This window comes from Bombus terrestris, chromosome 2, assembly GCF_910591885.1.
Source record: "Bombus terrestris chromosome 2, iyBomTerr1.2, whole genome shotgun sequence".
In the NCBI taxonomy this organism is placed as follows: Eukaryota; Metazoa; Arthropoda; class Insecta; order Hymenoptera; family Apidae; genus Bombus; species Bombus terrestris.
In genome coordinates, this window is record NC_063270.1 from 17,794,723 (window position 1) to 17,807,126 (window position 12,404).

The following is a 12,404-nucleotide window of genomic DNA, read 5'->3' on the forward strand; positions in this document are numbered from 1 at the left end:
AGATCGACACTGAGACGCGGCGCCCTTCGTTTCAAAATGTACGTACGGTGGAGAAAAAGGCTCCAAGGAGGGTAAATATTTGAATATACCATTCGGGTAGTCGTCTTTTTTCTGAAAAGAACATGATTCTTTCCAACCACGTTTGTGTGCACGCGGTAAGTTTCAAAGAAGTAGAAGAGGCGCGTGCTTGGCCAGACGTGTTACAGGTTCTACTTGACAAATTAAACTTGGTTCTTCCTAGTGCTGTGTCTCCTGCGAATACATGGTTTGCGTAACAATATTTGGAGAACTGAAGAATTTTAATCGAAAGAATTGTGTGTAATGAAATTTCAGAATGTTTTATATAACACATACAATGCGGACATAAATGTGTATTTGTATACCATAATATAACGTACAGGTTGGTTGGTAACTGGCGGTTCAAGTGGAAAGGGGGTGATTCTACGCGAAAAAGGAAGTCGAAAATATAGAATAAAAATTTTTCGTTTGAGGCTTTGTTTTCGAGAAAATCGACTTTGAATTTTCGCACCACACTCTCCTGACTCAACTCCGCTTGACTTTTATTTATAGAGCCATAGTAAATCAATTGTCTATTCTGAAGAAATCGCAAGTTGCGAGCAACTGAAAGAAAAAATTATTGTAGCCTTTCATACTTTAAAACAATCGAATTTGAAAGTGTTAGAAAGTGTTCATAGAAATTTAATTAGAAGAGCAGAAGTATGTGTTTGGCAGAATGAGCTACATTTTCACCAATTTTTGTAATAATAAACTTTATGATTACTTCCTATTATTTCATTACGTATTCCTAATTTTCCGTTACGGCAAAAGCAAACTTAAACTGCGATAATATCCATCGAAACAACGATCTACAGTGAGATCCGTTATAGCGAGACCTGATAAAGTGCACCCGTACCGAGCGAAAATTCAAAGTCGATTTTCTCGAAAACAAAGCCTCAAACGAAAAATTGTTATTCTATATTTTCGACTTCTTTTTTCGCGTAGAATTACCCCCTTTCCGCTTGTACCACCAGTTACCAACCACCCTGTATAATTGTAAAATAATACAATTCATAACTATTATCTAAAAGTCGAATTCCATTTGTATTTTACTAAAACCAATCGAACAGGAAAATACAAACATACGCAACCAGTTAGGAGTAGAACACCTCCGTGCTCAGTCGGACGAGCGTTAAGTAGCGAAGGTCCGAGCGCGGTCAGACGTTCAACAAATAACTTTTACTTTCAGTTTTACGCCTGTAATTGAGCAACTACCGGAAGAATACGATAGTTGTGGACTTTACGACCGTTGTAAAATTGTGTGGCACGTCGGACCATTACATTCTAGCGTAGCCCGTATCCGGACTCGTCCTCGTTTTGGAAAAGTTCATACAGTTTCGAAGTACTTTACTTTCGTCGATGGTTCCTCGCGGGTTATCATAAATTTTCGAACGTACGGGTCACGCTGATACAGTCGACAGGGTATTAACGTGCTCTTGGACGATATCTAGCGTGAGAAATGCCCCGGCGGCGAAGAAACGTCGGTTTCGCAATTTTTCCAAGGACCGCCGTTGCAATTTCTCAAACGGCAACGTTCAAGGAACAGGTAAAAGGCGAACGCGCGAGCGTAACGATATTTCTCGCTTCAAGCCACCGTCGTAGCTCGCTTTCGTTAACGGGCAAACTTCGAGCCGCGCTTTTATATTTTTTACAAGTTCCATTTTCGCTGCGCTTTTAGTTAAAGGAGGACACGCTCGGTGATAAATCGTTTAAGTTTGAAAAATAAAGCGGGCTCGGCCGCGAAAGAAGAATGGTGGTAATGAACAGTCCTGTGAATGCTGAATGCTTGCAGTTCCATGCCATGCAAGAGAACTTCACTGACGGCTTCCAAATGCGCCACGTTTTATAATCGTTTATTAAACAGACCTGTCGTTCTCATTCGTTTTTTTAAAACCGAGGACAAAATACGTTACAACCACCTATACACATGAAAATTTACGAAATTACATATCCAGCAATTCGCTTAATAACAATTAATCGTTTATTATTTAACGAATGATTTATTCATTTCTCGCGCGTGCATCGAGATTTCTATAAATTGTTTCGACATTTATCAAGAGATGAAGCAAAGTCGATAGGTCGAGAAGGTAATTTGTTTGCCGCGATACATCGAAGCCTTACGGCGATGAACGTCAGATTTAAATTATCTACGAGCAGAAACGCGAAAGAAGGTATCGAAAAGCCATAATACGTATTCCATTCTAGCGGCTTATCGAGTTTATCCGGAATTATTGTAGCTGCTACAATGCACCAACGTGAGACTTGTGCGAACGATTATTTTTACCTTTTCCTCCGAGCTCGTTCTCTTGCCCCTGCTGCACTTCGAAACTCTATATATTCATCCTTTGTTAGGAAACGTGATTTTTCTTCTCCTTAAAAAGCATCTCGTCGAGCGTATGAATTCTCGAACGAAGTACAAGCAACAGGGAACAGTGGAACGCCGCGGGAAAAAATCCAGGATATGGAATATCGTTGCCACGACTTTTCCCTCCTCTAAACTTCTTTACGTAACGTAAAAATAATTATAAAACTACAAATGCACGATTGTAGAAACATGAGAATGTATGCTCGATCGTTGGTAACGTTCGGTAAATATTCAAATAGAAAAGTAAAATCAAGCTTACCAAGGAAAGGAATGTTATTTTAAACGTGAAATATTATTAAAAAATAAAGTTTTTCCATGTTTCTGGTTGTTTTAAAAAAATATCCCCATAAATCATGTTACAAATCAATCTTCGAAACTGACTGAAAACAATTACGAAAGCAATCGATACGAATTAATCTCGACCTTTTATTTCCACTCCATTACTATGCTAACGTTGTCGAAGCTGATGAACGGAAACCGTTCGAGGGTAAGCGTTTCCGAACGCGACGTGCATTCCCGCTCTAAGCTCCACTTAGACGGCGAAGGGAAGGAAAGAGCGAGCGAAGAGGATGATTCCCGTCGTAAAATTGTAAGAACTTTCGCGAAGCTTGTCGAAGGCCTCTTCTGCTCTGCTGCGAACTTCCTTCGCTATCCTATTCGAGCACGGGGCGGGAAAGACGCTTTCAGAAACGGTAATTTTTCTTTCCAGACCGCTCGGCCGTTTCTTAAGGTCGCGTTGCTCCATCTACACTCGTTGAGAGGAATTTATGTGTGGCGGCGATGGTAGTCTTCGTAAGAACGGAAGTATGACAAATTGAAACGACCATCGACACGAGCGATCTCCAATCATATCGGCCACTGGAAGCCTTCCCCCTTTCGATCCCTCTTTCGATGATCGGACCGCATCCGTACTTTGGCTTTAAAGGAACATTATTTCTGTGTTATCGATTCGATATTTTTCACCGTGACTTTTGACCGAATCGTAAAATCTTCAAACGATGGGGCGAAATGTTGGTAATGCGACTGATTGGTTTGTTGAATTAGGATACATTTGAGTCTTATAGAAGAAGAAAGTTGTTTCGTATCCTAGCAATTTCTCTTGCGTTATCTTTGAAAAAGTGGAGGTTTAAAAAGAGTTCCAGCGCTAAATAAAATTATTATAAATGTTTTCATAAAACCACTTGATGACATTCGATGATTAATTCCTTTCAAACAATATTATCACTAAGAAAAATCAAACGGGTCTTAGCGTTAAAACCTTTGTATTTCACACAATATACTTTTACAGTCGTAATATTAATCGCGTTATAATAATTTACTAAACGAAAAGGGAACACTCCATCTGTGGTATAAATGGCCATTATACCACCTTATTTTACAATTAACGCTCTTTCGTTAATTCGGTGTTAAGTGGCTAGCACACTCTAAATAATGAAGTTTGTACAACACCACGCGTTGTTGACCGCTTTTTCTCTTTTATGTCATTACAGCTTTCGCGTCAAGTGACACGTGTAACGAGAAATGGATTGTTTCATGCATGACAAGTGCCCGAATCAACGAATGTCACGAAACAAGATTTATTGCAATAACAATTTTTAGCAGTGGAAAAATATATTTCGAGCAGGCCATTCGTGCACGTACAAGCGTATCAAAGTACAGGACTTAATTTAATTAAAAACGCGATACAAAAAAGGCAACGAGAGCGATGTGCTTGACAAAAGTGATCAAAAGCACTTGTCGATTAATGCCGAAAAGCTGGGCCAATGTAAGTGAATAGCTTTCAACAGTGTATAGATGCATCGTTCTATCGTTTGCTACAGTTTTGCATTAACGATATAATTATTAACGCCACTGTGACTGGCGTATATTGTTGTAACGTCGTTTCTCTGTATTTTCAGCGAATATATCTGGAAACAAGACAAGCTTGTTGTTCGAATGTTTCCATTTTTATGAGGGCGATGTGTCGCTTTACATGTGTGCATTTAGTGACACAAACATACGCGTCGTGAATATGTCCTATCGACCGTGTAATGACGTATATGTAAGTAAGATTCTTTTAATAGAGTCCGATTTTTATCTATGTAAACGTGAATGTATTAAGCTACCTTTTGGCATGTCGATAATTACAATTTCGGTGTGATTTGTTGATAATTTATTTCTTTCGGTGATTCTTTACATTTCAAAAGGATGATAAAGCGACATTTATTTATGATTTATTTATGATCATTATACACGATTTATTTACTATATATGATTGAAATTTTAATACAATCTTCGATAAAACAGGCAGCATATTGCAAAAATATCGCAAAAGGTAGGATACGAGAAAGCGATGATAAGCTGACAAAATTAACAAAGAGGAAGGTAAATCAATCGGAATCAATAATTCCCATTCGACGTTGGAATTTCATATCGAATATCTACCTGTACAAATCCTGACACAAAACGAAAACGTTAATCTTGTAACTCAATTAAAGAATAGAACATGAAAACAGTCCAACAGTAATAAATCCTCGTGTTTTATATAAATATGCAAGAATATCACCGAAAGCAACATTCTCTGCCAACATAGATATCGTTTAAACTTCGTAAATTCCAACCTATATCGGTTTATTGGAATTCTAATTTACTTCGATTATCAAGTTCCATCGTACAGAATTTGTGTTTGACGGCGAAAAATAATGTTTATATTCCAATCTGTATGTAACCGAATGGAAACGGTACTCTAGTGGTTATCCTGAATAATGGCGAAATACTATAAAAATTACTTACGCTGTGCCGTTATGTCGTCCGATGGAGATCAGTCGATAGATCTGCAACTCGACTCGCTGGCCAGTGTCCGGCACAAACCTGTAGGTACACCTTGATGGTCCTTCAAGGGACGGCGACTTTATTTGCCCAAAGCCGCGATCCGATTTGCTGAACAACTGTCTGCTGTCCAACGTTATGTTGCACACTGAAACAGAGACAGAGAAAATTCATAAATCGTCGACGTATAGATGGAGAAAACCAAAAGTCCATTAACCGCAACATTTTGAGGATTAAAAATGGAAGTGAATTATATATCCTGCTTTCAATCGGAAACATTTCCTACATTAATGGACTCATCGGCTGGCAATATTGTCGGCCGTATGAATAATCCAGACCCGATTATACATAATAACGTTACGAATGAAGGTTTATCACGCAATTTAGCGAGTGGTATGTACATAGATGTATAATTGATCATTGAACGCGTGAAATGCTCAGACCGTACGTGATTGTTATGTCTGTTTAATTTAATTTGTGGTTAATTTGGTTGAAGTTGGTTGGGACAAATTTGACCGAGTCAACTTCATCCAATGCTTTCACGATACGTACAGGGGTTTCGTAAGCATTTCTCTTCTTACATCGAAAAAAATCCATTTCAAACACACCTGTTGCACTCGACCGATCGGAAAGCATTCCTTCACAACCGATCGATGTTAATTAAATATACGTTGCGTGAGGCATGAGGTAGACGCACAAAAGAACTACTTCTTGCTCTTGTATAGAACATTGAAACTATTTTGAAAATTTTATTTTGAGACGATGCGAGATATTCTATGATGTATATATATACACATCATATACACGTATAATGTATATTTGTATGTTGTAAATAATATGTATAATAATATAAATCATATGTAATTAGTTTGCAGATGTTTGTACGTTTGTAGGGAATTTAAGAGTAAAATAAATGTAGACAATATATATAATAACGTTAGTCTTGTTATAACATTTAATTAGCGAAACGAATTTCTGTTTAGGTTTTTAATTATTTAATTTAATCTATTTAATTTAATTATCATGTATAAAATGAAAGGTATATAAATTGCGATCAATTTTATTCCAATTACATCTATTTTTCATTGTAGGGCTTGAAGTAGATAAGAAACGTTAATGAATGAATAGCAGTGTAAGTAAAATTAGCCTGCAGTTTAAATTAAATTCTTTTCGTAATGACCCGATATTAAGTTTGAGTTAGAATTTTTATCATATTAACTTCGTAACCCACTTTCGACATTTTCCTCGTAGGAAGGAAGAAAATACTCTTCTCCTGTCCCATTATCAGTTGTCTATATAACCATTGTGTCCAAGCCAATAAATGATTCCAGCATACCCTATTTCTGCAAGTTTTCGTCCAGTCATCGTTTTCTAATACCGAATATCTTCGAATCTAAAGCACGATTCTCTGGCATTCTTGAGAGGAAAAGCGCTTCTTTCACTTTCCTTTTTCTGTTCAAAACTAGTGTTTTCGTCTTTCAACCAAATTCCTCGCAGAAATGAAATTACTTTTCAAGGAAGTTGTATTAAACATTTTTCGGATTAAGACTTTTTAGGTCCACATCACCTAATTTAGTAACCATAATTATTTAATCCTCATCGTCACAGTTAATTAATTTTCTTTCAAATATTACAATTTGACACGTTTCGTCAGCCATTAAGAAACAGAAATAACTTGATGAACAAAAACATGGTGTGGTAAAATTTTAAATTTCGAACCAATAAATATTTCGGGAAATATTTATTCGATGCATCCTCCCACGCGATACATTTCGCCTTTGTCTACAAGGAATCCGGGTCACGTGGAAGCAACACCGGAGCGAAAGAAAAGTGCTCCGTCGCTTATAACGATTTTTCTTGCTTACATCGTACTGACGACGCCCGTGGAGACAAGGCGGACCTTCGTCTTTTCCATTCGAGGCGACGCGACGCGACGAACAGTCGCCACACCGGCACGCAATATTATAACTTTCTTGTGTTATCCCAATTGATTCGTAATTTGTCTATCGTGGAATAGCGTAGGAAACGTCGTCTCTTACGGAAAAAGTCTGTATTTCCTCATTTCGACTAACAGTATTAAGAATGAAAGACGACTTAGTGGTAATTGAACAAAGTATCTTTCCGATAATATTGGATTCCAAAATCGTTTAAGTATTGAACACACGGAATTATTGGAGTATTAATTTTTTAATATTACGAGTGGCACTGCGTAACGAGCTTAGAAATTATCGTATAAATTCCATATATGAAACTTTTGTGATTCGTCTTATTTTTATGGTATATAGCGATACTATACTTTTGATACTGGTTAGAAATAAAAGCTTTAAAAGATCCTATCTTTAACGCTTTAGAATCAGAAAGGTATCCCTGGAGAACAGTGAAGGATAAACGATAACAGGTTGGAAATTCCATACAAGTGCCATTATCCATCGAACGAGCCTCCGAATTAATGGAAATATGTTTAAACCGGATCGATAAATCAATTAATCGGAAACTCGTTAGTTAGTCTCGTCGCGCTGGAGCTCCGCTGTCAACTTTTACGAAAATGAGAGAACAGGTTGAAAAATAATCGGCACGCAACGCAAAGAAAAATAAGAGTAAGACGCCATTAATGGTCCCTGGTATGATTAAAAGACGGAGGGGTGTACGTTTCAACCGTGTGTAGAAGAAGGGTTCAAAGGAAAGAAAGGTTTGATGGATGGGATGTGGGGGCAATAACGTCAGATGTAATTAACGTAAGAAGAGAAGGAGTTAGATGGATGAAGAAGGTAGAAAGAACCACTGACGTAATTACTTACCAGAAAGAAAAGCCACGGGACACGGTAGTAATTTCGCTAGCGGGATTTATACTTTACCAAACTGTTCCGTTGGAGGGGTTCGTTCGCAAACATTCCAAAGAAATCCTGTCCCTCTTTTTCACCAGCGTTTCTGACATTTTCTCTAGCGCTACTTCGTGCTGTCTTTTGTGAATTACCGATCGTTTCTCATGTTACAAAAGGATTTCCCATATCCACCAGCGTGACTTTGCAATTCTGTGCTTTTTCTGCTTGGTCCTAGATACAGCTATTACTTATACAACTACTATCCTTGTTAATTCTGCAATCTGTCGCAACTCCTCTAAATTCCGATTTCATCCGATACGTTTTAATTTTGATACGAGCGACGAAATGCGTAATATCTATGGCCAAGAGGACTTAGAATGGCTTAATGACGTGAATCTTGTTTCTAACGTCGATTCCTACTCAAAGACACGCGTCATGTAATTACATTCCTCTAGCGGAGGTGGAAAGTCAATACACGAATCTGACGATTGGAACGGAAAACGGCAGCGGTGTTGCAAACTGCTAGTTGGATCTCTAACGAGTTTAATATCGGAAGAGCTTAATTGGAAGTTACAATTTTAGGACGCTGTCGAATTCAACCCAACTGGAAACCTCGTTTCGGCTGTTTCGTGGGCGCCGGTCGTATTTTAACGTTCGATGAACTGAACAAGTAGACACGAAAGAAACTAGTGTCTTTCTCAATTGATTGAACCGACTTTTCAAATGAACTCATTTTTTAGCGTACTGTCATTACACTATATTAATTTGTATATCTAAGTGCACGTACAAAATGTTCACATTAATAGCTTCCAGTAAGTACGATTCAATTTTGTCGTATTACGATTGAATTTTGTCGTATTCGTATTCGTATTGTTGCAATCGTCTCATTAGTATTCATTTTCATATACTATAACGAAAATTGTAACGATATTAATTTCAAAGTATTCATGTTTTTCGTACTTTGCGTACACTGTATTAGAATTAAGAAAACTGTCTAGGGCATCGTATTGAATATAAAAATACTGAAACGAAGATAATTTCAATTTTTCTTAAACATATCTACGATTTACAAGGAAAAATGCTGACAATTAATACCGTGAACGCTTCGTGCACATATAAAAAACCACAAATTCTACATTTGGAGTTTGGAGTTACAGATATAAAGTCTACAAGATTTCAAGTTACTTAAATCCATCAAAAATTACCCCTTTTCGAAGGTACCGTGTGAAAAGACCACGGAGCCGATGGTAAATACACGTTTGTCTCTTAACGGGACACAAGGAATATGGAAACTAATGAACTAACGAACATAACTCACGAAGCATAACGATGATACTTACTGTTAGCGCAGTATTGCTCCAAGCCGCATTGGGCGCATCTATCCGGCGACGCAGCTCCGCAGCTGCATCCTCCGGATGGAACGCAGCACGCACACTCGTTGCTGGACGAATTAAAACTGCACGCGCAGCCGTTTGTCGTTTGTGTCCAAAGGTCCACTTGACCTGAAACCAGACGCGAGAAAGGTTAGAGAAACGGCTTTGCACAGAGAGCTCCGCGCGTCTCTTTGCAAAGGCACGCAATTAAGAAATAGCAAACGCGACGCACTTATTTCACGAGCAAGCTCCCATTCTGAAATTCGCTGTTAAGAAGCGCATTTCTGAACGATATAGCGTGTTATATAGCGTTAAACACATCTTCGATTTACTACAACGCTGCTTGATATTGATACTGGCACATTATAGGGGAGGCTTTTGAAAATTTACAAAGAAATCATCGTGAGTCATTTCAACGACATGAAACACAAAATGTGTTCCACTTGTAACGTCACAAAATTATCAAAGACGAGCAAGTGTTACTGTAAAACCGAAGTCAGATTAATAGCGGAGTGAATAATAATTTTGTTCTCTGACGCAGAACTGTTGGTATTATAAATATACCATTTCACGCGATAGAAATAGAAACACGATGTAGACTTTCAATAAAAACAAATTTGAAATCTATTGAGTGCGCCATTATCAATGCCATGCGCCGATAAACGGAAAACTGAATCGATAATGGAATTATATCCACGCGAATAGTCGCGTGACATTTATCTTCAAGAATTGATAAATATGAAATTGTTAGCGCAACGAAAATATTATAAATCGTAAGGTATTTCGACGTAATTGATACATTAACCCGATTATCGGTCTAATTCCAAATATAATATCGAGACAGTCGAATAAATGTGGTTAAAATTGGTGTTTCGAGTCCGACTTCGCGCCAACGCATGTGTGGCGTTCGATGACAAGCATGAAACTATAATATTTATTTTACTGCAATTGCTAGTGTACCGAGTTGGTCCAAACCACCGTCGAACCGACCAGAAAATGTAATTTTTCTCACAAAGTGACGGAATGCATTCTGCTCCCCGCGCTCTTCTCTACGATTGCAATTGCAGTTCAAACGATATTGCCACGGTTCCCTTTGTCAGGTTCATTCGATCCGTTTTCTACCCAACATTCCGATTACGTTTTTTCTGTGGTCGACCGTGACCACCCTTCTTTTTCCACCAGCGTCCCCTACCACCACCCTTTCGCTTGGATTTCGCTTTTTTTTCGAGTCGCTATTACACTGTCGTGTCCCAGGATGCCGATAAATACAAAGCCGGCGAAAAATGGAGCACCAGGAAGAATATAAGTCCCTGGACGAGCGATTGCTCATTGTTTTTGCTGGCTCGAACGCGTCCGTTTCCCTCTTTCTGCTTTTATTACACTTTTCACAGCCGGATCTAGACCTCGCGACGATTAATAAACTGTCGTTCTATCAAGATCACTGGCGTTGCTCTATGAAGCTTGCAAATGTAAATTCTATTGCGAATGGAAACGATTACCACTAATGATTCGATAATATTACTACTTGCACGACTCTATCGTTATTTCATAATGTAAAATGTTGAAAGATCGTAACGTTCAACTTTTTTAACGTTATGGAAATGCGTGTATGTTTTGAAAGGTAAATAATGTTAATATATTCATTAAATGGGAACATTTTGTTGATGTACCACTTTATTATAAAAGAAAAAGACAATTCGCTGAATAGTCCGGTCGAAATGATTGAAGTGTAACACGGTAATTATGCTTCATAAAAACAACGATTTAATAGAATAGGTTTTGCGATAACAAAGTGAGAATCAATATGGTATTTCGCTATATAATTATCCGATGGTCTTTTATTTGCTATCTTTATGTTCTTTGAATGTACCTCTCTATAAACCGGATATTATTATTATCGTAAACATACCTCTTTTATACTTGTACTACCAGCACAAATTTACATATAAAATTAAACTGTTCGATCAAATGATTAATCCGTTTCATTTCCGATTTAATTTACCATACATCAAATATCCTACAAACCTTTTAAATTCTATTAACGACATCGATTTCTACCAAATTCTAGTAACAAGATCCATTTGCACTGCATTTACACAAAACTACACGCCTTCCGTTCAACAAATAATCGCAAATTACAACAATCTCGTTCTCATAAACGTCAATCTATCGTGACCGTGATCAAGTAGAAAAGTTCCGATCTATCCGACGTCTAATAGAGATTTCCGGTTGATTTTGCAAACGTGGGAATATGTGCGCGTGATTGATTGTCTTGCTCCTCTTTGCTGAAATCGACGAGCAGAAGGATCGACAATGTGAACGAAAGAGACAACGAGCTAACCAGAGGACACGCGAATCGAACGAAGACAGAGTTTCCTAACTGTAAAGTAAAGCAGTGGCAAAGAGGAAGAGAGAAGTAGTGCAGGAAGAAATGTAGATCGGAGCAAAGGTAGGAAAAGAAAAGTAGAACTGTGGAAGAAGACATAAATTCCGTGGCAGTGTAAAAAGAGTGTTAAGAGGAAAAGCCCAGGCACACCCGATATGTCAATATCCCGAGGAAATACGGGACGGTACTTGGTCAGAGGGGCAGTAAAAATAAAGCAAACTTTATTGCTGGTGCCGCCGCCGCCGCCGCCACCATTAACCACCACCGCCACCATCACCGCCAAACACCATTGAGGCCGCCTCTGAAGATATATTTGAGAAAAACGTCCATGTAGGTGAACGTTTTAGGATTGTGAATATGTTAGGAAGACGATTGGAAAAGGAGCGAGGGTAAGGATTTCGAGGAATTTCACGGTAAAACTGAGAAAGCAAAGGACGAGAGGAAAGGCGAAATAGAAACGGGTCGGACAATTCCAATTGGATTCTTAATCCATCGATTCGGGCTCGATTACGCGGATTTTGTTTAACGTCGATGGCGAATGGGCTAGGAAACTTCCGTGTTTGGCGAAGCAAGTCCAAGGTCGCTAGTAGTGT

General features: G+C 38.3%; 1 protein-coding gene across 10 annotated transcripts in view; it reads right to left on the bottom strand.

Annotated features, from left to right (window-relative positions):
* LOC100643756 overlaps nucleotides 1–12,404 on the bottom strand; it is a 269,723-nt gene that overhangs the window by 157,237 nt on the left and 100,082 nt on the right. For all 10 annotated transcript variants that reach the window (XM_048413828.1, XM_012320389.3, XM_048413823.1 and 7 more), the window contains exons 3-4: nucleotides 9,393–9,554; nucleotides 5,195–5,378 (exon numbers count right to left, since the gene is read on the bottom strand). In XM_048413828.1, coding sequence (XP_048269785.1) covers nucleotides 5,195–5,378; nucleotides 9,393–9,554 — 346 coding nt within the window. The remainder of the gene's footprint in view (nucleotides 1–5,194; nucleotides 5,379–9,392; nucleotides 9,555–12,404) is intronic.